Source organism: Mauremys reevesii, linkage group 8 (genome assembly GCF_016161935.1).
Source record: "Mauremys reevesii isolate NIE-2019 linkage group 8, ASM1616193v1, whole genome shotgun sequence".
Classification (NCBI taxonomy): Eukaryota; Metazoa; Chordata; order Testudines; family Geoemydidae; genus Mauremys; species Mauremys reevesii.
In genome coordinates this window covers 17,385,858-17,412,858 of record NC_052630.1, presented here as the reverse complement: position 1 = coordinate 17,412,858, position 27,001 = coordinate 17,385,858, and the positions used below count along the sequence as shown (strand labels likewise).

The window sequence follows — 27,001 nt, the reverse complement described above, 5'->3', positions numbered from 1 at the left end:
GTGAATTGTTGTTTGTGGTCTGTTATAGCTGCTGAAAAAGCAGCTAGTGTCATTCAGTGCTGAGCTTTAGGAATCGGGACTCCTGGGTTCTGTTCCCAATTCTGCTAGCAACTTGCTTTGTGATCAAGTTGTATAACCTCTGTGCCCATTGGTAAAACGGTCATAATACATATTGCATATGGCTTGAGGCTTAATTGGTGTTTTTAAACTGTTGTGTGTTTCTTTGAAGAAAGGTGCCTTAGAAGTGTCCATTATTAATTAAAGACCTCCATTCTGTGACCTGAGAATTGTTAATTCTTTTGTAGAGCTCTCTAAAGTAAAACTCATGCGATTTGATGATCCTGTGCTGGGCCCCCGTCGTGTTCCTGTGCTTGGAAAAGAAGATGCAGAGAAAACGCCCATTTTAGAGCAAGCTGTCTTCCACCTTGACCTGGCTGAGAAACGGGTTCGCATGACCGAGAACGGGCTGACAGTGGATATCGGCGACACAATTGTCTATCTAATTCATTAATTGGTGGACTATACCAGCTTGAATCCAGGGTTAATATGATATTTTAAAACTCCAGAGTGGCTTTGAAAACATCTGTAATGGACCAAGATAACTGTCATTTCTTAAAAGAAATGTGTTGCACATCCCCAAAATCTTTTAAACATGGGTATAATAAACATTTTCCTCCTTCCCTTTGGCTCTTCTTGAAATAAATAATTTTCCCAAATGCTGAGACAGCAAATTCACCTTTTTCAAGAGCTTCTTAGCTTTTTGGCATTAGACAAAGCTTTACATGGTATTATTCTTGTCAGCTAGGTACTGATTTCTGTACGTAGAAGGTGATCAGATCTCTCATGGATAGATTGATAAAATAATAGAAAGTGGAAAAATTGCATTTACTTACATTGTCTGATGACTCTTTCAAAGATTGTGGTGGGGCTTTAAGCATAATGCAATGGATTTTTATATGGACCTGTAGCTCAGAAGGAATTGCTTAAGATTTGAGATGTACCTCAAGCAAGGTGCTGTTAGTTGAGGCCTTGCACTTTACTCTGTTCTTAAAATTGTTGGTAGAACTGTTCTTAAGTGGAGAGATGAAGTGTCCTTTTCCTAAACAGTTTCAGTTTGAACTTTCCTGGCTTTTGGTATTCCAGGACTACCAAATCGTTTTTTAAAAATGAGCTTTTCTAACATAAGGCACCAACAGTACTATAAAGTATGTTCAGCTCATCTAGAGAGCAGCGTCTATGTTAGACTTGAGGATCAACACAAACTGTGTCAGAAATCTTACACACACACAATTTGCCTGTGCAGATTTATATTTAAATAAGTCACTGGTGGCAGGCGGAACTGGGATAGTTCTGTACAATCAGTCTTTGACTGAGTTTCACAACTTCTGATACTGCACTTGGCTTAGCATGTTACTAAGGGAAGATGAAATTTAGAATGGGGGTGAAAATAAAGGGAATAGTGTATTAGTCTAAGACGACAATCATAATGAGTTAAATATTGCCATGTCGTTTTTTCCTTGTCTCCCGTTTCATTGTCTCAACTTATGATGTGTATTTTTAATGTACATGTGCCGTCTCACCAGGGCAGTGTGCATATACAAATGAAATTAGACATACATTATTTGCCTCTATAGAGAGAACTAACGCTATATACCAATAAACCTCCACCAATATAAACAAACGTTCCTTTGCCACTAATCCTTCCACAGCCCCACCAAGATATGTTTGAGAAATAGGCCTTGTCGTGATCTTCCTAAAGATCCACCCTCGCACCAGTGGGGGAAATAAGTTCCATAGCTGAGGGCCACCCACTGAGCATGGCTGGCCCACAGGGATTGTTAGCTTGAAGTCAGCTACCACTGCAGAATTTGAGAGGCTCTACTTCAGCTACACTAGGCTTAATGGGACAAAGCCTTGAATTGAACCCAGGAGCCAATACTGTTGTTTTAGAACGAGTGCCATATGTTCCCTCCATCTGTCACCAGCTGATATAGCAGCAGGGAGTAACTAATGATCTCAGCTATCATAGATGAACTTGATAGCGCCCCTCTTTACAAGTCAGCAGAGGGGAGTGAGTCCAACGTGTAAGGTCACAGGCCAAGATTCTCTAGAACCTTAGTCAGTGAGATTGGTCAAAGCATGTTTGTCTCCATGTCCCAGTCTCTGTTATCAATCTTATCCTGGAAAATCCCTCATGGTCTGAAGATCAGATGGTTTCCAAGTGGGAGGTAGCCAGGGTCAACTGGTCAATACTAGAGCTGTGCAAATAACTGAGCGTTTTTGGTGGTTCTCTGGCAATTCTGAAAAAAATTAATTTTGGGTTGATCCAAAATGAAAAATTTTCAGTGAATTGAAAAGTTGAAGAAAACCTTTGTTTTGGGTCAAAAGAAATGTTTTGTTTGATCCGCAACAAAATGTTTTATTTCAGCTTCGAGCATTTTTTTACTTTAAAAAACCCCAACCGATTTTAAATTGAAAAATCAAATTGTTTTTGTTTCAAAGAGGTCGAAACAAGATGTTCTGATCTCCCCTCCCCCCAAAATTGTTTAAAGGCTCTTTCAATCAATTTGGTACAATCTACAGGAATTCATGAAAAGTTGACCCACCTTTTTCATTTTTTTTTTTTTGGCAACAGAAAATGGCTGAGAAACTTCACTTGGCTGTACTTGGCACCGTTCTTCTGGACATGATAGAGCATGTGAAGAAATATGGGCTTCACTGCTGCTGTGCCACAGGTCTTCAAGAACTCGCATAGAAAAAAACTGAAGTATTTAAAAATAAATAATAATCCATTTCTATTTCCTGCCCAATATCCTGGGCAGAGTGGCAGCCACCATCTTTTTCAATAACTTATTAACCAGTGTGGAAAAGGGGGTTGAGGGTGAAAGACACTGGTCCTTCTCTCGCCTTTTAGTTTGTGCTCTGATTTTTCTTTTCAGGCAACCAGGCTGCCTCCGAATGCCTCTTTAACTAGGGCTTGTCAGTAAGAAAATGAGCTATTTTAACTGTGCAATTACAGTGCCTGCTGAATGCTTGTCATCACAGCGGTAGGAACCTGCTCTGAAGTGTATATCTGCTGGAGAGGGAATTACAGCAACCAGGGCAGAAGTTATAAATATGCAGTGAGACTCGCATACCAAACCCCATCTGTTTGTGTAAGTATACAAAACACTGACAATAAGACTTGGATTTTTTGGCCAGCCGAGGAAATAAATGCTCATAAGACTCCATGCTTCTGATGGAGTTATACTCAGGAGAAATAAATAGCTGTGTTCTTAAAAGTGGGTAGGATCAAAGAAGTAATAAGTATGTACTGTATAGTGTAGGCAGAGGTATGTAAATACATATGTATACTGTCTGAATAAGGTCTCCAGTGACCTCTTCATGAGCAAATCTGAGGTCGTCTAAACCATCCCCATCCTCCTCAATCTCCTCCTCTTGACATTGTGACCTCACTGAGTTTGAGATCCTCTCCTCTCTACCTGTTTTTTCAACATGTTTGGTGACTTAGGGCAGTATCTATAGCAGTGTGTGGTGGTAGAGAGAGTAGTACAAATCAGAGAGTGAGGGAAACGAGATAGGAGCCTAAAAAGGTTGGGAATAACAAATGGTGAGGAAGCCAGGGAAAATGAAAACAGATCTAGATGGTAAGTGAGATTATGTTGGGCCTTATGAGGCTGAGACATGAAACCCACTTCTGGCACCCTCAATAGCTCAGGCTATCACTTCTGCTTTTCTTCTGCCTGCCTTCTCAGTTGCCTTCTCTCAGAAGTGTCTCGCTGTGCTAATCTCCAACATCACCTATAACCTATAGTTAGACAAACAATTCAGTAAACTTAACTAACTAGGTCTGGCTATTTAGTTACAATCGAGCAGGAAAAACTTTCATGCCCTCGACTCAGACTGACAGTTTATGATTTCATCCTCTTTTTTTTGTCATGCCCGAGCATCATGTCAGTCCCTCTGTGAGCTTCACTTAATTGCCCCTATCTCCATGTGTTAGCAATGATCATTTTTGCCCCTCGCCCCTATTTATAATCTCTTGGTCAGCTCAAGGTATTAAGTCTTGATTAGCATTGTGCACTTTGCTGCTTCTGTTAGCTCAAGACTCAGCACCTTGCATTGTCAAGTTACAGTCTGTGCTTTACATTCATTATCCTCATTAAATGAAATATTTAATTCATGGCCTCCTAATTTCACACAGGTGTATATTGAACTGTGCAATGGGCTTTTTATACACTTCAAAGAATTCTTCTGAGTCTATGTAAAGGGCTCTTGAATAAACAGACCTTGCACATCACAACCAATTCGGTGTTTTGTAGGAGTTACCTCTGACACTCAGAGCCGGCTCCAGGCACCAGTGAAGGAAGCAGGTTCCTGGGGCTGCCAATAGAAAAAAGCAGCACTCTGTCCATTATTGGGGCAGCACGTCCGGGTCTTCGGTGGCAACTCGGCGGCGGGTCCTTCACTCCGTCTCTGCCTCTTCGGCAGCAGCACAATCAGGTTTTTCTTTTTTCCTTTTTTTTTTTTCTTTGCCGCGTGGGGTGCCAAAAAAGCTGGAGCCAGCCCTGCTGACACTGGATCTTTTCAAAGGATCTCCTATACACCCGTTCTCCTCTCCAGTGTCTCTGGGTAAACATCCCGCTTTAGGAGAATCTTTGTAGGATGTTAATGGCTCCTCCTACTCCTCAGGTTTTTCAGGCTCAATTGTCAGATAAAGTATCAGAGGGCTAGCCGTGTTAGTCTGGATCTGTAAAAAGCGACAGAGTCCTGCAGCACCTTATAGACTAACAGAAGTATTGGAGCATAAGCTTTCGTCAGATAAAATCACTTCTTTAGACTCAGTATTATTTTTTTCTTACCTATTTATAGCAAATAGTTTATAGCAGTTTGTCAGGGCTCTGAATGTCACAACTTGTTTGACTTTCCTTAAGCAACCCTCACTAACTTTGGGTCTGATACTGAAAATTGAGATTTTAACGAACAGAGAAGGAGTGCAGGACGGGTAAGTATTTCCAGATGTACTGCCGTGGTCCCAGTTCATAACACTGACACCAGCTTCAAGCCGGAATGCTAAAGGTTTAGATGCTACCCCAGGAATGGGACAATATACTAAAGCTGACCCTTCTATGCTGTTCCAGTAGGTTGTTGTTACATTACAAGTCTCCTCTTTTGGAATAAGGCTTAAAACCTTTCCACCAGCTTTGGTGGATATCCAAGTGGAAGTAACGAATAGGTGCTGCTGCAAATAAGTACAGAAGTTATTGGCAACAACCCCCCAAAAGCCCAGCTGAGTTTCAGGCCAGAGTGTAGAATGGAGATGATCAAAAAAAAATTCTTAAACAGCTGCTTTCCTTGTCTCGAATCACCTTGGCTGGCTCTGGAAATTGGAAACCGAGCAAGCAAATAAATTAATCCTGAAGTAGTGTGGACTGACAACCAGATAAGCAGGGCAGACTGGACTTGATCCAAAAGCTTCTAACAGCAAAGGTTGCTTCTTGACCCTCCTCATTTAACAGATTGTGTTGAAGCGTATTTCAAGAACAAAGAAGATTTTAGACTAATGTTGCACAGTGAAATAATGTTGTGGCATCTAGGAGGAAAATCTTGTACTTTTCATTGTGAAGCAAAAACCGAAGACCAATATGCTTCACGTTTGCTCAAGGTTCCTGCAGTCCAGACAAGCTAGTTGTTTTAAATGCATGAGAAGCAATTGATAAACTAAACTGATTATTCTTCCTAGTCTTGTTTTGTTTATTTGTTTCCAGAAGATGTCACTGTTATGCAGCTACACATGCACTTTCTGTCTGTTAAAAGCTAATGACGATATAAAGAGATTTATTAGTGTTAGATTCTCCATATTAGTAGCAAGACTCTGGCCCTTCTTCACAGCCTTACTGGAAGAAGTTTGGTGAGGTAAGCTTTAACAGGGAATTGCTTTTAAAAAACATTGATGAGCAATTTTTTGCTCATGCTAAAGTATAGTGTTGTCCAGTGGTATGAAGCAGAATGACTATCAAGGCTCTTTTACTAACCTTTTATGTGGCCTTGGGCAAATTCTGTTAATTCCTCTGTGCCTCAGTTTCCCTATCTTTAGCAGTAGTATTAATATACCTTCCTTTCTTTCAGGCTTCATTAGTGTTTCTAAAACTTTGAGATCCCCTGAAAAGTGCTATAAACATGCAAATTATTATGGCTGCATTACCTAAAGCCATCACAGATTGGATGAAATCCCAAATTGTGCATAGATTTCAGCAATCTAAAAATAAGCTCAACACTGAAAATAGATTTCCTCTTTCTCTGTAGTCCTCTCCAAAGTGACACAAATGTGACTTGATTTCCCCTCACCAGGTGCCCATCTTAGAAGATTCAAGGAAAACTCCAAAAGCAACAATCTTTTACATGGGTCCTGCCAAAAACTAAATTAACATCACCGGGGGCAGCGTGGGAGGCCTGCTCTAATGGAGGCAAGAAACTAACCCCTCCTATGTGAACTGTGGGTCTGTAATGTGGGTACTTGACCAATTTATGTCTGATAAAAGTTAGTGACAAGATAAAGGGATTTGTTAATGTGTTAGATTCCCCGTATTATCAGCAAAACTTTGGGATGACTTTGCCTTACTGGGAGAATGGGGGTTAGGCAAGCTTTAACAGGGAATAGCATAAACCAAATCATGAGCACCACCTTCTTGCTGCCTTACAACGGCATTAAATGTTTGCACTTAATTCCTCCTGTGCCTGGTTTATCTCTGTCCTTCAAACTTGATTTGGTAGGATGCTCTGTTTTCAGAGTTGTTAGCCAGCATTAAACCGTAGCTTTTTCTTTGCCCTCTTCCCGCCCCCCCCTTTTCCTTCCGCCTCCAGCCTTAGGCCTGGTCTACACTTTGAAATTAGGGCTGTATAACTATATTGCTTAGGGGTGTGAAAAATCCACACCCCTGACACGCAGTTAAACCAACCTAACCCCTGGTGTAGACAGCGCTAGGCCTGTGGGAAAATTCTCCCATTGGCCTAGCTGCCACCTCTTGGGGAAACCCTCCTGTCGGCATAGGTAGCGTCTTTACTGAAGCGCTACAGCGTTTTAAGTGTAGACATGTCCTTAGCAACTGTCTTCTCACATTGCTTTTGGTAAATTGTTGAAAGATTTCTTCAAACACTGTGAAATAATATATCATTAGTGGTATACTATAACTGTTAGTAGTTCTAGTTTGAGAGGCTATGGGAAAGATGGTAGTACTACTGGATCTGATATTTATACCATTATACACTTCTTAGCTGGAGCAATAGGCCCACTCGCCATTGAATCAAGTCTGTGGCAAAAAAATACATGGGCACTGATTAGCAGTTCTTAATCAAGGGGGACTGGATTATCTTCTGTCACTTTAAACTTCAGGCCTGTAACTCCAGTCATTCATCATTTTAAAGGACTCTCCCATCCACAACAGACATGCTTTAGAGGCAGAAGGTCTATCTTCAGATTCCATGTAAAGATTGTGTGTGTGTGTGTGTGTGTGTGTGTGTGTAATTTCTGGGGAGGAGGGGGTTTCACTTTCTAATCTGGAGGTTGTTTCAGCTGTTGGGACCCCATTGTGACATCAGGCCTAAGCATGCAATGATATCATCAGCATTCAGCTGTGAGCAATCTTGAGGCACTTCTGAATCCAACAGAGAAGGAGAATTTTTCTCTCTCATTCCCCCTCAACACCAAATGAACCAGTTGGGAAGTCGCTGCTTCAGTGTGACTGAGGAGGCCCCATTGCCTGAGATCCAAGCGCCGCTTATCCTTTCCCTGATAACGCCTGAAGATGGGACCTTTTTTCTTTCTGCTCTACGGTAAGAAATAAAATGAGGTGCTTGCCTTTCACTTCATAGTTGGCATTACAAATAAATGGTGTGTAAATATATATATATTACAGATGATGAGAAATGTATGCTTGCTGCAGTATGGTGCTGTGTACAGGATTCAGTCTGGCACAAGTCTTAGAGATGATTCCCTGTTGTTCAGTCCTGTGTGGATTTCAGCTGAGAAGCTGATTGTTCCTTTTAAGGCCTTCATGGCCAATGAAAAGAGAACCAGTGACTGCATGGGGCACCAACAAAGCTGAGAAGCTGATTGTTCCTTTTAAGGCCTTCATGGCCAATGAAAAGAGAACCAGTGACTGCATGGGGCACCAACAAAGCACCCAGAATCCAAATTTTGTTTAAACCACACCTGGATATATTTCAGTAGTGTCTTACTGGGCTAGCAAGATCGTTTGACCTTTGCTGGATTTATTCTCCACTGAGATTAGGAACAACATGAAATCATCAACTAAATGTTAATGAGACACACACAGCCGCTGCTGAGTAGGAAAGGAATCCCCTTTAGGAAACAGCCATGAGTGAGCACATTTGCAAATACTCAATTTTTATGTAGTGCTGTGCACTTACATGTGGCTGTATGTTAATACTGACCAACTCTCAAATTTCCTGTGTGGGATAGATAAGCATTATCCCCATTTTACAGCAGAGGAAATGATGGCATGATACGCTGCGGTTGAGTCTTGCCTGAGAAGCATCTGTGCAAAACCGGGATTACAGCTCCAGGCATGGATTGGTCCTCCTTGATCCACATGGAGAGGAACTTCCCCCTTGTATGCATGTGTGGTAATTGCTTCCACAGCACCTTCCTTGTGCTTCCATGGGGCTGGGAATGAGACTGAGAGTGGGCTTCCCTCTCGCAACCCCCAGGCCTCCCTCTCGCAACTCTGCAGAGAATTCACTACTCAAGCACTGATATAGCCAACATCTATATTACTTCATGAACCAGAGCTGCTCTGTACTGACGGAAGGTACAAGAGTTTTTAGCAACATGGAAGGAGTGGATCCCAAATCCAGTGTGGAGGCACAGGGCCTCCATGCAGATAAATCTCATTCTCCAGCAGATCCCTGATTTCTACAGAGTTTGGCTTGCCACAGGACACTTTCCTGTGGGACTTTCTATGGAAGAGGGTGGCTGGGCCCCAGGAGTTCTTGGCTCTTAGGTCCATGTCAACTAGATCTTGCTGCCATTTCTAATTTAAGTGCGTGTTGTCCCATATGGTCAAAATATTGACCAAATCATCATCGGATTGTGTGTTCTCAAAGAATAACATTAAGAAATGCTGAGGATTGATACAGGCTCCCTCATGAGTTATAAAGTTTAATAGCAGAATCTATTGATATTGGCATGAAGGACAGCTTCCCTGATTTAGCAGCAGCGAGACTGCTGTGTTCTTCCACTACAGGAGAAACGGGGTGGAAAAAATAGTTCCCATAGGATACTATAGTGGAAATTTAACTGTTGTGATTTACTGAGGTTTGCAGTTTCAGTTTCAAAGCAAGTGGAACGACGTTATTGAATGTAGGGAAAATTAATTACTGGGTGGAGCATTTTAATAAAGAATTTTAAAAAATCCATGCGGGTCTGTTGCTGCCAACTCTTGGTTTTTAAATGGGGATTGAACCACTCTGGTTTGATTCTCCATTTGTATGAAATAAACCTGAGACCTGGAAGCCAGATTCTGGTCCCCACTCTGGCCTCTGTTTGTGCTGCTACCATGCCATGTAGGCTGGGGCTGTAAAGGTGCCACCTAAGCCCTACAACGATTTCCCCCAATGCTGGAGCTGCTTAATGCCAGTTTACGTGGTCCTATTTTCATTGAGTTCATAGAGTTTAAGTCCAAAAAGGACCATTATAGATCATCTAGTCTGACCTCCTGGTTAACACAGTCCATGAATTTTCACCCAGATACCCTTATATAAAGGCTAATATTTTGCGGCGTATTAACGGGGAGTGTTTTATGGAAGACATGGGAGGTAATTGTCCCGCTCCACTGGGCACTGGTGAGGCCAGACACATTAGGAAAGAGGCAAAACAAAAATGATAAAAGGTTTAGAAAATCCTACCTATGAGGAAAGGTTAAAAAACCTGGGCCTGTTTAGTCTTGAGAAATGACGATTGAGGCGAGACCTGCTAACAGTCTTCAAATACGTCAATGGCTGTTATAAGGAGGATAGTGGTCAGTTCTCCAGGTCCACTGAAAATTAGATAAGAAAATATGCATAATCTTTAGCAAGGGAGATTTAGGGTAGATATTAGAAAAAACATTCCAACTATAAGGGTAGGTAAGCTCTGGACTAGGTTTCCAAGGGAGGCTGTGGAATCCCTGTCATTGGAGGTTTTTAAGAACAGGTTGGATAAACACCTATCAGGGATGGTCTAGGTTTACTTGGCCCTGCCTCAGCGCTGGAGCTGGGCTTTGATGACCTCTCCGGGTCCATGCTATCCCTACATTTCTATGATCTGATGCATTGAGATTGAGCCTAATGATTTTAGTTAGACAAAAGCATTTCAGTCCTCAGGAAACAAAACCATTGAGTGCCATAGGCAGAGAACAGGAGAGACCGAGGTACCACTGCCCGAGGCCCCTGCAATGGCAGGAAATAAAATAGGTAAGACATGCCCAGATGATCTATGAGCCTTGCTGAAGAGAGAGGCAAAACTTCCCTAAAGTCCCAGCCAGTCTGACATGGGGGAAAACTCTTTCCTGATTCTAAATCTGAGGATCTGTACGACTCTGAGCATGTCAGCAAGAAACATGAGCCAGACATCTAAAAAAGGATTCTCCATGCCACCTGAGAGCACTGCTCCTTCCCATTTGTCATCGTCACTCCAGCTGTGGCCAGTCTCTGGTGCTTCAGAAGAAAGCAAAAAATAAATAAAATTTCAACAACCCTAGAATACATCTGGCCAATTGTGTATCAGAGAAAAAATTCCTTCCTGACCCTGCAGGCAATTGAATGAATCTCTGACTCATGAGATCTGATTTGTTGCTCCTCTCCCTGTATTTCAGTCTCCCTGCTGTAAGAAACAGGGCCGGGAACATGGCAAGGGTGTTGGCAAAAGGAAGGGGAGTGGCTATAGCATTGAGCACTTCTACCATTCTAGGCTGCAAAGATCCCTGCAGATAACTGTGAAAATGCTGCCATAATTTGGGGTTTGCATCATTGGCTGCAGACACAGCCTGGGTGGTACAAAAGGGGATTAAAGGTACTTTGGCACGTCCTACACCCCTTGGGGGCATCTTCTGGGCTGCACCTCTTGGAAGATGCAGCACTGAATTCAGCCTTAGATATTCCACCAGAAGAATTGCTCACAATGCTACTTTAGAAAGAGGCTGGGTCTGGCTCAGAAACCAAGTTTCTTCTTCGAGTGCTTGCTCATATCGATTCCAATTAGGTGTGCGCGCGCCGCATGCACGCTTGTCGGAAGATTTTTACCCTAGCAACACTCGGCGGGTCGACTGGGTCGCCCCCTGGAGTGGCGCCGTTACGGCGCCGAATATATACCCCTGCCGACCCAACGGCCCCTCAGTTCCTTCTTACTGCCCGTGACGGTCGTTGGAACTGTGGAGCGTGGCTTTGCTGATCTCCACTTCCCTAGCTTACTTGTTGGTTCTTTACTGTTAATTGTGTTTATAGTTTGAGTTTTACAGTTGTAGTTAGTGTTAGTTGTGTATATATATATAGTTAGTGTATATAGTTGAAGAGGGGATCGGGGATTAGCCCCTTTCCTCCACTCCGGTGCCGGGCTCATGCCCAGGTCACCAGGATTCAAACTGTGCTCGGCGTGCCAAAAGCCAATGCCAATAGGGGATCCCCACGACACATGCCTCAAGTGCCTAGGGGAATCCCACCTTCCTGAAAAGTGCTGCATCTGTAAGTCATTTAAACCGAGGACGAAGAAAGAGCGGGACTTTTGACTGAAACAGCTCCTCATGGAGGCGGCACTTAGTCCTACAACATTGGTACCGAGTGCTCAACAGCCTGCATCTGTGAGGAGCGCTCCTTCGGCTCCGGACCGCTCCGGTACCGCGAAGGGGCCACGGCACTGACCCTCACCAGCACCGACATCTGCTCGGCAGTGCTCCCTGTCCCCGCGGCCCAGGAAGCAACAAAGCGCTCCGGCGGCTTCGGCACCACCCGCACCACAGAAGGAGCGACCGTTGACAACGGATCGCCCGGCACCATCATCTGCTGTGGCACCGCCGAGTGTGGCACCATCGATTCCGGTCCCGCAAAGGCCGTTGAGTCCATGCCTGAAAGCTCCCCGGCTCACGCCGTGGTCGAGCTCGCTCTCCCATCAACTCTGGAGACCTTCTCCACAGCACAGGAGTTGATCGCGATGACGGAGACCGCGCTGCCTCAACCCCCAGCACCGCCAGTGCGGATTATTCAATCTATTGGCAAGCCTGCCTTGCTGAGGCCGCCCTCCGTGGGAGCCGCCGAGAGGCGTCGTTCAAGATCTCGCTCCCGCCGACGATCTCGGTCATGCCGCTGATCCCGGTCCCGGCACTGCTCTCCATCGCGGTACTGGTCGCACTCGCGGCACCGCTCGGCCTCCCGTTTGCCTACCAGATACGGTACCGATCCGACTCCCGGCACTGCGCATCTCGCAGCCATTCCAGGAGAAGGGACTCGAGATCCCGGTCGACCTCCCGGCACCGCTACGGTCGCAGGTCCCGGTCTTGCTCGCGGTACCATTATAGCCCCCGGTACCACTCGCCTTGGGAAAGAACAACCAGAACCGGGGCTCCCTCTCAGGGTCTGTCAGCACCGCTGTGGCTGTCGAGACACACATCGGTGTCATCACAGGCTGGTAGCGCTTCCTATCCACAGGAGCGCGACTCGGATGTCTCCAGCCATATATTTCCAGAAAACCAGAGCCACGAGCAAGGACCCCATCATTGGTCCTTCTGGACACTGTGGGCATACCACCAAGCACAAGGTGCTCCTTCAGTGGTTCCACGATCAGCCCCGTCAGAACACTGGGTGCCAGAGGCGACAGTAAGCCGCCCCCCGCCCCGTGGGCATGGATGAGGCTCCGATACCACCTGCAGATGCCCAGGTCCCACCTGACGCAAATTATGCTCCTCCAGAACAGGAGCCCCCACAGGACCCTCTGGTCCCTGGCCTCTCCTCTTCCTCCTCGCCAGACGAGGCGGTGGCGGGAACATCCTCCTCAGGCCCTCTGCCAATTGATCTAAGGGCCCATCAGGACCTCTTGAGATGAGTGGCTCAAAATATGAACTTACAGGTGGAGGAGGTCCCTGAGATAGAGGACCCTGTAGTGGACATCCTTTCGGCCGACGCACCTACTAGAGTGGCTTTCCCGTTTATCCGCACCATACAAGCAAATGGGGACACCATTTGGCAATCCTCAGTCTCGATTTCCCCCACAGCCAGGGAAGTAGAGAGAAAATACATGGTCCTCTCAAAGGGGTATGAATATCTCTACACTCACCCACCTCCTTGCTCTCTAGTAGTGCAGTCGGTGAATGAAAGGGAGTGCCATGGCCAGCAAGCCCCTGCTCCTAAGTCGAAGGAGGCTAGGCACATGGACCTCCTAGGCCGTAAAATATACTCGGCCGGGGGCCTTCAACTTAAGGTGGCAAACTAACAAGTCCTCCTAAGCAGGTATAACTTTAACACGTGGACGTCCTTGGGAAAGTTTACAGAGCTTCTCCCCCAGGAGTCCCATCAAGAATTTACGGCCCTACTTGAGGAGAGTAAAAAGGTGGCAAGAACCTCCCTCTAAGCCTCTCTGGATGCAGCGGACTCTGCAGCCAGAACTCTGGTGTCAGGAGTGACGATGAGGCGTATCTCCTGGCTCCAGGTCTCAGACCTTCCTCCTGAATTACAACAAACTATTCAGGACTTGCCCTTCAAAGGCCAGGGCCTTTTCTCAGACAAGACTGACCCTAGATTGCAAAGTCTGAAGGACAATCCCGTCATAATGCGCTCACTGGGAATGCACATGCCAGTGACCCAACGCAGGACATTCCGGCCCCAGACACACCGCCCTTACGCCCCGCCTAGGCCGCATCAGGACTTTAGCAGAAGGCGTGGTAGAGGGAATCGTCGGAGGCAGTCTGGCCCCCAAGGGGATCAAAATCAGCCCCCCCCCCAAACCACCAGCGGGGCCCAAGCAGAACTTTTGATGGGACGCCCGAGGATGGCCCATCAGTTACTTTCCCTTTTCCTCCATTTGTCAACCGCCTCTCCCATTTCCTCCCTGCCTGGTCCCAGCTAACTTCCGATCGCTGGGTCCTGCGCACGGTGGAATTGGGATACCACCTCCAGTTTATTTCAACCCCACCTTCCCACCCTCCCTCCTCATCCCTCTTCAGGGACCCCTCTCACGAGCAATTCCTCTTACAAGAGGTCCAGTCGCTCCTAGCCATGGGAGCCATAGAGGAGGTGCCAAAAGACATGAGGGGCCAGGGGTTTTATTCCCGCTACTTCCTAATCCCCAAGGCAAAGGGAGGTCTACGACCGATCCTAGACCTGCGAGAACTCAACAAATTCATGATAAAGTTGAAGTTCCGCATGGTAACCCTGGGGACTATTATCCCGTCCCTGGATCCGGGAGACTGGTATGCCGCCCTCGATATGAAGGACGCATATTTCCACATTGCAATTTACCCACCACACAGATGGTACCTCCATTTTGTGGTTAACCATCAACACTTTCAGTTCACCGTACTTCCGTTTGGCCTTTCTATGGCCCCACGAGTGTTCATGAAATGCATGGCCGTAGTCGCCGCCTCCCTCCGGTGTCGTCGGGTACACGTCTACCCGTATCTCAACGATTGGCTCATTCAAGGGACCACCCAGTTACAAGTGTCATGTCACCTGTGCATCGTTCAAGACCTCTTCAGGAGCCTAGGCCTGCTGATCAACACAGAGAAGTCTACTCTGATACCCTCGCAGAGAATAGACTTCATCGGAGTGGTTCTGGACTCCAATCTGGCCAGAGCCTGCCTCCCACAGTCGCATTTTCAAGCAATGGCTACAATTATTCGAGGTCTTCAAACCTTCCCCACAACGTCGGTGTGCAACTGCGTCAGTCTAGTAGGTCACATGGCCTCCTGCACCTTCGTGACCAAACACGCCAGGCTACGTCTCAGTCCCTTTCAAACTTGGCTTGCATCAGTATACCGGCCACGCAGGGACAGCCTGGACTCGGTGCTCACTATTCCGCAGAAGGTTCTGGGCTCCTTAACCCGGTGGCTAGACCCCGCTCTAGTCTGTGCAGGGATGCCATTCCACCCGCCTCAACCCTCGATGGCCCTAACCACGGACGCATCATCTCTGGGTTGGGGTGCTCACCTCGAAGGCCTACGCACTCAAGGCCTCTGGTCAACTCAAGAGTTAGCCTTACACATCAATGTGCGGGAACTGAGGGCGGTGCATCTAGCATGCCAGGTGTTTCGAGAACATCTTCAAGGCCGTTGTGCATCAGTATTCACGGACAACACAACGGTCATGTTTTACATAAACAAGCAGGGAGGAGCACTCTCATCCCTCCTTTGTCAAGAAGCCTTCCACCTCTGGGACTTTTGCATAGCCCACTCGATCGATTTGGTAGCATCCTTTCTCCCAGGAGTCCAGAACACTCTGGCAGATCACCTCAGCAGATCCTTCCTGTCTCACGAGTGGTCGATTCATCCGGATGTCATCCATTCTGTTTTCCGGAAGTGGGGGTTTCCCCACATAGACCTCTTTGCCTCCCGAGAGAACAAGAAATGCCAGGTGTTCTGCTCCTTCCAGGGATGCTCTCTGGGCTCCCTATCAGACGCTTTCCTCATCCCGTGGAAGAAGCACCTACTCTATGCCTTTCCACCGTTCCCGCTGGTCCACAGAGTCCTACTCAACTTCGCAGGGACAGCACCCACCGGATCCTGATTGCTCCAGCATGGCCGAGGCAGCACTGGTACACCATGTTGTTCGACCTCTCAGTGGCAGACCCGATCCCCCTGCTGCTCTGGCAGGATTCATAACACAGGACTTTGGCAGACTTCACCATCCGGACTTGCAGTCTCTTCACCTCACAGCATGGTTGCTGCGTGGTTGAGCCAGTCTGAGTTGCGTTGCTCTGCCTCGGTCCAACAAGTGCTCTTGGGCAGTAGGAAGCTTTCCACTATGATGACATATCTGGCCAAGTGGAAGCTTTTCTCCTACTGGTGTGCTCAACGTAACTCAGTCCCCACGCAAGTGTCAGTTCCTACTGTCCTGGACTACCTCTGGTCCCTAAAAAGAACAAGGCCTAGCGGTCTCTTCCATAAAGGTGCATCTGGCAGCCATCTCCGCCTTCCACCCAGGGGAAAATGGCCAATCAGTCTTTTCTCACCCCATAGTTTCAAGGTTCCTCAAGGGATTGGAACGTTTGTACCCACAAGTTAGACGCCCGACCCCTACCTGGGACCTCAACCTGGTGCTAGCCAAGCTTACGGGTGCTCCTTTCGAACCACTAGCCACCTGCTCACTGCTGTACCTTTCCTGGAAGACAGCCTTCCTCGTCGCTATTACTTCGGCAAGACGAGTATCTGAGCTTCGGGCCCTGACAGCGGAGCCCCGTATACGGTATTCCATAAGGACAAGGTACAGCTGCAACCACACCCCTCCTTCCTCCCTAAGGTGGTGTCCTCCTTTCATGTCAATCAAGACATCTTCCTTCCAGTCTTTTTCCCGAAGCCGCACTTATCGCGTCTGGAACAACAGCTGCAGACGCTAGACGTTTGCAGGGCTCTCGCCTTTTATATTGAGAGAACAAAACCCTTCCAAAGGTCGCCTCAGCTCTTTGTAGCTGTGGCAGACTGGATGAAAGGCCCTACCAGTCTCATCCCAACGAATTTCATCTTGGGTAACGTCCTGCATCCGTACATGCTATGATTTGGCTCACGTTCCGGCTAGTCACCTCACCGCCCATTCTACTCGGGCTCAAGCTTCATCTGCCGCCTTCCTGGCCCATGTTCCCATCCAGGAAATATGTCGGGCAGCTATCTGGTCATCGATTCACACCTTTGCCTCACATTACGCATTGGTTCAACAGTCCAGAGATGATGCAGCCTTTGGCTCAGCAGTTCTGCATTCTGCAACATCTCACTCCAACCCCACCGCCTAGGTAAGGCTTGGGAATCACCTAATTGGAATTGATATGAGCAAGCACTCGAAGAAGAAAAGACGGTTACTCACCTTTGTAACTGTTGTTCTTCGAGATGTGTTGCTCATATCCATTCCAAGCCCGCCCTCCTTCCCCTCTGTCGGAGTAGCCGGCAAGAAGGAACTGAGGGGCCCTTGGGTCGGCAGGGGTATATATCCGGCGCCATAACGGCATCACTCCAGGGGGCGACCCAGCCGACCCGCCGAGTGTTGCTAGGGTAAAAATCTTCCGACGAGCATGTATGCGGCGCGCGCACACCTAATTGGAATGGCTATGAGCAACACATCTCGAAGAACAACAGTTACAAAGGTGAGTAACCGTCTTTTCATGCTATATCCAAAAAGGAAAGAATGCAATTTCAGCATGCAAATGAAATCATTCCACTCAGAAAAAAATCACTATCAGTAGCTCAGCCCTTGAAAACCCCCTCTGGTGAAATGATTAATGATTTGATACATTCATCATAAGGATGAAAGGTCTATGCTAGGAACAGATTTCTAGCGTTAACATTCAAGAGGTAAATTGCAGTGATTTGGCTGGTGGATGCTGAAACTTGTATGGATATTGTATATTTGCACTTGAAGTACTTGGTTTCTGATAATTTCTTTGTTTGCTAGAGACTGAAGGGCACTGGTGATCAGCTATGTTTTCTGCTGCACTCTGAGAGGATAGAGAGCAGCAGCAACAGAAGCAGAGAGAAACGAAACTGCAAAAGAGGCTAGCCATAAAGCAAATTGGTAGCACTAAAATAACGAATTCCACTTTTTTTTTTCTGTCAAACTCAGGATTGCTTCGTTTATGAGCAACCTTGGTGGTAAAAGCCCAGCCTCCCTTTTTTATTTTATTGCTTTTTTTCAATCAGGAACAAAAAGCCAACAGAGCCTGTGACAACTCAGCCGACTCGTGGGGTTGGCCTGTCCACTGTCGCAACAGTCATACAGACCGGAGGAGATTGGACCACTGGCCTCTTTGGTATCTGCAGTGACAAGAGTGTTTGTAAGAGTTTGCAGTGTTTTATCATTGCTTTAATTCCTCCTTTGGGGATGAATCCAAGTAATACGGGGAGGAAAACAAAATGAGACTTTTATAGACCAGTTACCAGACACTGGAGCTTGAAGATCAGACCATCCATCATGGCTGGTTTAGGGGTAATGAAATTAATATAACCGAGACTCCCAATAAATCAATAGTAAAATCATAAAAACAGATAACACTTGTGGAAGCCTCTTTCACGGATTCTAAAGGTTGGGTGTATTTTATTGTCCCATTTTGTCAGTGGGGAAACTGAGGCATCGGACGATTAAGTGTCTTACTGAGGCTAACACAGTGAATCAGTGGTAAAGTCAGGAATAGACCAATTCTTCTGACTCCAATTCAGGCGCTGAAAGCTGCAGAATGTCTGTCACAGGGGCTTAGTTGTTCCATGTTTTTGTTTCTTTCTGGTGCTCCATGTAAATTGGGGGGCTAACAGAACAAAGTATTAGCCTGCATAATGCAGGAACTCATTAAGGATTTTACAAATAGTTACAAAGAATCTTTCACACACGCTTTCCCCTTTGGTTTATCTGGTGTGTCCTGCAAGCTTCCTCTACACAGCCCTGCTAATGAACTTCATTGCTGACTTACGTATTGTTTGTTGAAGTAGTTTGTAGTTTCTGGTGCCAACTCACTCAGTACCAAAGGACCCCCGAACCAAGACCCCCCCCCCATCTACTTTTCTTCCATAGTTGCAAAATAGCTTTAAATATTGGATCAGTTCTTGAAGATAGTTTCTGGAATATTGAGAACAATCCTTGTCAAAAGAGAATTGATTCTGAAAGTTATCACTTTAAGAGGAGTTACTCTCACCAATAGGAAGGCATGATATTCCATCAGATGACTAGAATGCCCCATTTTGTAAGATAGGGTATGTACCATGAGAGATGCATGTTACTGGATTACCTGTGTGTTAAACACATTTTAAACAGACGTTCAGAGAGGAAGGATGGTCTAGTGGTTAAGGCACTAGCCAGAGACTTGAGTTCAAGTCCCAGCTTCTCTTCCCCCCCTCCCCCCCCGCTGCATTCCTGTGTGATCTTGCACTAGTCAGTGTATGTCTGTGCTGCAAAAAGAACAACCACCCAAGGCACTGAATTCTGGCGCCTTGGGTCAGTAGGCCCTGGCTCAGGTTGTGGGGCTAAAAATAAAAGTGTAGATGTTTGAGCTGGAGCCAGGGCACTGAGACCTTCCTCCCGCACCAGGCTCCAGCCTGAGCCCGAACATCTACACCGCTATTTTGAGCACCTTAACTTGAGTCTTGCAAGCCTAAGTCAATTGGCCTGGGCGCCAAGACTTCGTGCTGTGGGTCGCAGTGTAGACGTGTCCTTAGTCTCCCTGGGTATGTCTGCATTGCAGTTGAGAGCAGGTCTCCCAACCAGGTAGACAGTTGAGCTAGTGCGCTGAAAATAGGAGAGTGGCTGTTGCACCATGGGGAGTAGTTTGGGCCAACTGCCAGAGTCCAAGCTCACCCGAATCCCTGGGTCCAAGCTTGGGTGTCTAGCCTGAGCTGCTGCCTGTGCCACAATGTCCACACTGCTCTTTTTAGCACACTAACTTGAGTGGAGCTTGTCTGTCTACCTGGCTGGGGTACATGCTCCCAGTTGCTGTGTAGAGGTATCTTTTGTGCCTCAGTTCCCCATCTGTAAAATGGGGATAATAGCACTGCCATTCTTTGGGAGGGTAAATACGTTACAAACTGTGAGGTGCCCAGATACTCCGGTGATCGGGGCCAGACAAGTACTTTTAATTAGATAGAACTTGATTTAAAAAACCCGATGAATTGGAAAAGGTCCGTTCTCCTGAAAAGCTAGTTTAATTGTGTGATTTTTCCCTGAAGGAAGGAGGCAGGGACTGTTGAGTGGTTCAGGTGCAGCACTCGTGGATCATGAGTTCTCCTGGCTCTTCTAAAGACATGCGGTAGCATGATCCTAAGCTCGGGCAAGTCGCTTACCTTCTCTGTCCCTCAGGTTCCCCATTTGCAAAGTGGGGATGATATCTTTGCCTCATGTTAGACTAAATTCCTGTATGTCTATCAAGGGCTTTGGGGGCCTCATTTAGGAGGAGTGGAAAGTATTCATTTCTATTTGACAACCGATCCTTGAACTGGCCCAATATTAAATTAGCTTAATGCTGCCATTCTTTTCAATGAGTGAGAATAAATTTACGTACATGGCGGTGCATCCACATATAGCGCTTGGAGTACCTGGTGCTACCGAGGGGTTGAAATGATAGGCGCTAAAGCCAGAAATACAGCCCCTTTCCTCCTCCTCCCTTATTTCAGTTTAATTAAATAACAGAAAAGTAAAAACTCATTATTTTCAACTTTCCATTTTCTTTAGACTTGAGTCCCCCTTCCAACCAACCGGATAATGGTAGGATAACCCAGAGCTGTAATTTGTGTGTGCCTATGGGCTTGCACGTGGTGGGCGGAAGACATATACTCTCTTTACTCCCTTATTTAATTTGGTCATAAATTATGTTAAGCGCGCAGTAGAGTAGATAAGCCCCTCTCTACTGCAGTTGTGTTAAATCTTGGCTGCCCAATGAACTCCTTTTGCTACAGTCGCTCATAATGTCACAGTTATTAGCCGGCATGCGGGAACATTTAAATCTAGTTGGGCTAGATCCCTGTACAGCGTTCAGCATTGACGTCATCCATGGAAGTCAGCTGGAGTCAGGGATGTCAGCATCAAAAAGGATTTGGCCAGCTAGTAGTTCTCCTGTCATCCTCATCTCCTGTGTTACAGTGAGAGTTTGCATTATCCCCACGGCTTATAGCACTAACTAGGTGCCATTAATCAATGGCTTCCTGGCATCCCTGACTAAGAGAGAGACGGTTTGTTCGTAAACACAGATTTTTAAAAAAAAAACCAAACTCTTTTGTATATAAGCAGTTGCTAAAAATTAAAAAAGGCAATGAACCTGCCTTCTGTATCTTAGTCTGACACACCATGGAATCCTAAACATGCATTATTTTCCCTCTGATCTTTAAAAAGAAATTGTTTCTTTGCTTTAACTAAAAAAAAAAAAAAGAAGAAGAAAAGAAAAGAAATTGTTGTGGACATTTCTAATCCTTTAAACAGAAGGTAAACAACTAATAGCAATGTTTTTTCTTTGTTTCTTTTGATGTTTTGTTTCCTTGATAGCACTTCAGGTTTTCTTGTCTTTATTTTCTCTCGCTTATTATTTTCTTCTGGTTTCTTTTGTCTTTTTATCTCTTTCATAATATGTCAACAGTAGCAAATCATCACTCTTAATTTGCAGTAAGAATACAATCTGGAGCAAAGCCAGATTCAAAGGCACAAGGTGCTTCATATTGCTGTTGTGAACTAGTTCTCTGAATTTTTTTCTGAACACAACTCTAAAGGCCAGGGCTGCTTATTTTATGGAAAAAGTTTTTATAACGCCAGTTGGAGGAATAAACTGGCATATGTATGTGTTTGCAATTGTTCAATAGATCAATGAACTTAAATTCACAGTGGAGCAGCTGAAACAATTCAGCTCATATGCATGTTCTCAGAAAACTGCTACTGCTTTGACTTATTTGTCTGAAGGTAGCTCAGCTGAGCTTTGGATGCAGGTATGAGGTCAAACTGTGCCCTCGTTTACACCTGTCAACTCTACTAAAATCAGTGGAGTTCTACGCTGAGGGGGCAGAGCTTTTTAATTCCAATTTCTGGCTGGGTTGATTGGGCCATAAAAATGGGTTGCAAGATCTGGTTGGCATCACTACTCAGCTGAAGATAGAACTGGGGATTCAGTTTTGGCTTTCAAGCTTTGCTCTCAGCCACATGGAGAAAATACTGGAGAAAATATCCTTCTGGATGAAGAACTCTGTATAGTTTCTCCTGCTGTGTCACCTGGGATCATTTGCATTGACTTTGTTGTCTTAGCCAGTACCCTGCTCCCAGATTAGGTGAGTTAAGGGCTGTGGCTATACTATTTCTTTCAGCTTTTGTCATCTTCAGAACATAATATTTAAAGTAATTACAGATTTAGGCTTCCACTGAGATTAATGTGACGATTTCCCGAAAAGGGGACTATGGACCACTATTAACAGAACAGGAACTAATATATTTTATTGAAAAATACTGTATCTACTGTCACTAGGGTGACCAGACAGCAAATGTGAAAAATCGAGATGGGGGTGGGGGTAATAGGAGCCTATATAAGAAAAGACCCCAAAATCAGGACTGTCCCTGTAAAATCAGGACATCTGGTCACCCTAATTGTCACCAAAGAAATTAAATGAAAGATTCCCTGCAATAGGCACTTGTGCTATAATTCTGCTGTAGACAAATGCTATCCTAGGTGCTTTTACTCCTGATTTGAGAACAAAAGACATTTAAATGAATTGCATGAAACTGATGATAATGCTGTTGAATTTACCTTTTTCAAGAATTTTAAAAAGAAAAACAAATGAAGCCAAATGGGATTCAGTGCTGTCTGGAAAGATATTTTGAACACAATGCATTTTAAGCGTTGCTGTCAGTTCATCCCCCTTGTTGTTCATAGAGTGACAATTCTGGAGAGTTAGGGCCCATTTGCACTACAGGGGAGCTGTATCTTCTGACTTGGTTGGAACAGTAGTATAAAAAAGGCCGTTAGTGTTAGAAAAGTGTTATATAGACTACTTTTGTGAGGGTGGGTGATCCATTGTATACCTGTATTGGTTATTTTAGCTCAAAGATTAAAATCCCTATCCATGCTGATCAGCAAAACCATAGCAGCATCCTGCTAGCAATAGTTGGTTGAAGATAGCATAGTTCATAGATCCATAGACATTAGAACCAAAAATGAGCTGTTGGGCCAAGTAGAGTAGTGGTTATCAAACTGTGACTTATGAAACCCTACCCGGTGTTCTGCAGAAAGCTACATGTTGAGAACTAAGCACTAGGGGATTGGGAAGAGGAGACAGGATGCATTGGAAAGCCGCCACCTCCCTGCTAGTGTAGGGTTTGCTAGAATTCTGTGAAGTCCAGGTTAAAACGTTCTTATCCCTGAGGGGGACAAGGTTATTAGAATAAAATGAATGTTCCAGGTTATTTTCGAAGTGCCGTTTGCCTCTTGTTAAGTGTGAACCTACAGCACTCCTGTGGTTATGGTTACTGGCAGGTGTCTGTGGGGCCTTGTGTAGTTCGTGTCTAGAATGCAGCCTTGCAAGGCACTATGGGGAGTGCCTCTGTTTCCCACTGCTGCCAGGTTCCACCTTAGCGATGAGAGTCGGCGCCAGAGAGAAATACAAGATACGAGTAAGTCTTTTTGTGTGTGTGTGTGTGTGTGTGTGTGTGTGTGTGTGTGTGTTTGGGAGGGTGGAGGTAGGAGACTGTTTTGTGCAGCTTACGTAATGTTAAGAGGCATGTTCCTCCTGTTCCCAAAAGAGAGACTGCAGAACAAGCTTAATATCTGTAGACGTGGTCAAATGGGATTAGTGTGCTAGAGTGTGCTACTGAATATTGATGATGTAGAAATTATGCAAATGTAAAAAGTTCATTTGGGGCCTGATCCTGAGAACAGGGAGCTCAGCACCTCACTGGCTTTCCTCCTCCCTTATTTTCAGCTAAGGTTTGAACAGGGTCCTCTAGCCAAACTCCTTTGTGATCTGCGAATCTGTTGTTCAGATGCCTTAATGCATTTTTAAAGCAGAAATAATGCATTAAACCTCAAGAATGCCCTTTGTCTTTGCACGGAGGCAAAGGCAGCATTTGATTTATAATAGAATGCCAACTCCAAGCAACTACTCGTGCTTTTTAAAGTACTTTGGAAGAACAGAACTGTGGGGCTAGGTGAGTGGGGATTGTTGTTTTTGTTGCTGTATATTTACATAGCCCAGAGCTGATGCTGTAAAATATTCATTGCTATGTAATCAGGATGGCAGGGAACAAAGAACATTGTTCAAACCATGTGTAGAGACACTTTAAAGGCTTATGAGGTACTGAGTATCCTCAAATCTCATTGGCTTTAATGGGAGTCATGGGCACCTTGCAAGATCAGAGCCTAAGGTTATGTCCGCACTGCCATGCGGGGGTGTAACTGCCGCTCGTGTCGACATACCCAAGTTAGCTTCAGTCTAGTTAGCTCGGGTACTGACAGCAGCTTGGGCTTCAATATGGTCTGTACAAGCTTGCCCAGGACCCTCAGCAATTACCTGGGCAGCTAGCCTGTGCTGAAGTCTATGCTGCTGTGGCTTCACTGCTATCCAGTACCTGAGCTAGCTGGAGTAATGGTACGCTGCTTGCAGTGTAGACAGATCCTAAATCTTCTGTAGGCCAGTAGATTAGAAAAGATCCTGTTAGACACTGGGCCCAAATCAGAGCTCATTTATCCCAATGTAAATCCAAGGTAACTTGTTGATTTAGGTCCGAATCAGGCCCAACAACTTCTTCTTACTGTAGGGTGATTAGAATAGGAAACACATAGCGAGGCGGAAAAGCTGCTTCGTGATCATTCCATTTGCATGAAATGATTTTCCTGCTTTCCCCAGGGAACCCTGTGTGAAGACTGGATGGCAGTTCATTGTTGCTGGCCTTTTGCTGTTTGCCAAGTGGCCCGAGAGCTGAAGAGGAGGGCTACGACCCAGATCTATGAAATAAACACTGCTCCTACAGCTAAAGATACCCGAGTTTAAAAATTCCCAGCCAGAAAGCTTGACTCATGATACTTCCCCTCCTGCCACTGTAAAATACCTTATTTTTAGAAATAAAATGCATTTGTGTCTTACAGCAAAGGCTTTCTAATACTCCTGCAAGGCTGTATATGTTAAACTGTGATATAACACCTAATCGCCTCAGCTGCAAATTTCCACAGTGCAACCATATTATGTGGTTCAACGATCTCTAGGGCCTGCTCTGAAGTATGGCACTGTTGACCCTCTCTCTCTCTCTCTCTCTGGGTACAGGGATCTGGAATCTTGATGCAAAGTATTTTGCATGCAATTCCTTAGCAAACAGGGGCGGCTCTAGGTATTTTGCCGCCCCAAGCACGGCAGGCCGGCTGCCTTTGGCGGCTTGCCTGCGGGAGGTCCCCGGTCCCGCCGATTCAGCGGCACACCTGCGGGAGGTCCGCCGAAGCCGCAGGACCAGCGCACCCTCCGCAGGCATGCCGCCGAAGGCAGCCTGCCTGCTGCCCTCGCGGCGACTGGCAGAGCGCCCCCCGTGGCTTGCCGCTCCAGGTACGCGCTTGGCGTGCTGGTGCCTGGCGCCACCCCTGTTAGCAAAGCAGCAGTGGCAAAATAACTGCAACTGAAAAGGCTATAGGGAAATAGGAGCACATTTAAGGGAGGAAGCACAGTGCCATGAATCGCGCATGAATCTGGAAGTGGAAGGAAATGGATTCTTTCTCCAGCAACTCACAATGTGACCTAAGCAGCTCACTTAGTCTCTCTGATTCCATTTCCTAAACATGAGACTAATGATACTCAGCCTCCGTTGAAAAGCACTTTGAGATCCTTGGAGGAAAACTCTCTTAGTACTAAGTATTATTAATACAGTCCTTGGTAGATTACTGCAGTTTTGCTGGAGGCAAAGACTGGAGATAGATCTCCCTTTAATCGGGTGTCAAAATGGTGGTGGGTAGAGGGGGACAGCCATGGTAGTCCTAGCCAGAGTTCCAAACTCAAACCACAGTCCCAGAGTAGCTGGGAAAGGAATGGCTGAATTCGGAGTAGATCTGCTAAGTCCCCTGAAACCAGCACTAAAATAATTCTCCTGTACAAAGTAATTCCTTTCATGCAGGCAACTGGAAAGACTAGAAGTAGAATTCAGTTCAAATAAATGAAAATAAACATTGTTTTATTGTTTCATGCAAAAACAAATTTCATGGCAACACAATCTTTTACAGAATGGAATCATATACATATTTGGCATTGAAAACTTGACCAACATCTGTACTTTCCATCTGCTGACCTCCACCATCTAATGAGCTAATTTTTGCAGTGCACTCATTCTGAAACCCAGTCTGTCAATTACATTTCCAGTGTATAAGGTGCAGTAGTCCACTCAAGTCAAGGTAACCTTTTTTTTTTTTATTGGTCTATAGACAACAAACCTAAACATTAGAGATATAAACTTAAACAAGTACCTTTGTAGTAACGTAGAGCATTCTAAAACCAGAGCCTTTCAACTGATGAAATACAAAATAAATACCTCAGTGGTTAATACAAAACAGAAGATGAAGATACATTTTGTTCATCTACTTTTCACTTCCTCCGCTGGAGGAAAGTGAGTTAAATCGAAAAACCTTTTAAAAATGAACTTCACATAACTGAATTTATATAACAGTTATTTTTAAACAATAGACGAAAATTATATGTTCTGTCCACCTCCCCAAAGCTCTCCCCCCATCACAAAATTAGGGAAGAAAATATATTCTACTATCTCTATTAAAAAAAACAAACAAAAAATGTTTCCATTCTATTCATTTATAACACAATGCAATGTTATGCCATATTAACGGCTATTGGGTTCAATACAGGAACAACTGGATGAAATTCTCTGGCCTCTGCTATGCAGGAGGTCAGACTAGATTATCTAATGGTTCCTTTTGACCTTAAAATATATGAATTTTGGGCTGAAACTTGGCCTAGATATACTATTTTTCCCATGTTTATATTTTTACCAAGTTTGATCATTTTTATGGTTATTAGGAGCCACTCCAAATAGTGGTTTCTGCCATCAGTAAAATTTAAAAACCAACCAAGCAAAAAACCAGTCTCATTTACAAAGTGGAATTCAGAGTAAATGACTTGTGTATGGTCTCACTGAAGTTTCTGGCTAAACTCTCATTGGCTTTAGCTGGGCAGGGTCAAGCCCTGAACATGCACTACTTTGGGTGTTCTAAACTGTTACTTTTTAAACAGCTGAGATATTGATAGAAAACAAACATTTTAAAAAGCCACTGTGCATGAAGGAAAAATCACTTTCTATGGATTTTATTACA

At 45.2% G+C, this 27,001-nt stretch overlaps 2 protein-coding genes across 4 annotated transcripts in view; both read left to right on the top strand.

The window, feature by feature from the left end:
* The window catches only part of LARS1 (leucyl-tRNA synthetase 1), a 48,450-nt gene extending 47,732 nt beyond the window's left edge, over positions 1-718 (top strand). Inside the window, exon 32 of the mRNA XM_039485835.1 lies at positions 306-718. Within this exon, the coding sequence (XP_039341769.1) occupies positions 306-511 (206 nt within the window). The 3' untranslated portion in view covers positions 512-718. The remainder of the gene's footprint in view (positions 1-305) is intronic.
* Positions 719-7,616: 6,898 nt separating this feature from the next.
* PLAC8L1 (PLAC8 like 1) lies at positions 7,617-24,786 on the top strand. 3 transcript variants are annotated; one of them, XR_005583783.1, is made up of 6 exons: positions 7,617-7,833; positions 17,889-18,022; positions 20,404-20,436; positions 23,180-23,316; positions 23,625-23,850; positions 24,549-24,685. XR_005583783.1 is itself a non-coding variant. In XM_039485382.1 (5 exons), exons 1-5 carry the CDS (start codon positions 7,709-7,711, stop codon positions 24,690-24,692), a joined length of 573 nt encoding a protein of 190 aa, XP_039341316.1. In that variant the 5' UTR covers positions 7,617-7,708; the 3' UTR covers positions 24,693-24,786. The 3 variants fall into 3 exon arrangements, 2 of the variants coding, with proteins under 2 accessions (XP_039341316.1, XP_039341317.1); XM_039485382.1 differs by lacking the exon at positions 23,625-23,850 and having other exon boundaries at positions 24,549-24,786; XM_039485383.1 differs by lacking the exons at positions 20,404-20,436; positions 23,625-23,850 and having other exon boundaries at positions 7,618-7,833; positions 24,549-24,786.
* Positions 24,787-27,001: the final 2,215 nt, after the last annotated feature.

Bases quoted from the DNA above. Each gene is read 5' to 3' on its own strand.
- PLAC8L1 (XM_039485382.1), top strand. From the start codon at position 7,709: ATGAACCAGTTGGGAAGTCGCTGCTTCAGTGTGACTGAGGAGGCCCCA. The intron at 18,023-20,403 runs GTAAGAGTTTGC...CATTTTCTTTAG, and splicing joins CTGCAGTGACAAGAGTGTTT to ACTTGAGTCCCCCTTCCAAC. The intron at 20,437-23,179 runs GTAGGATAACCC...GGTTACTGGCAG, and splicing joins TTCCAACCAACCGGATAATG to GTGTCTGTGGGGCCTTGTGT.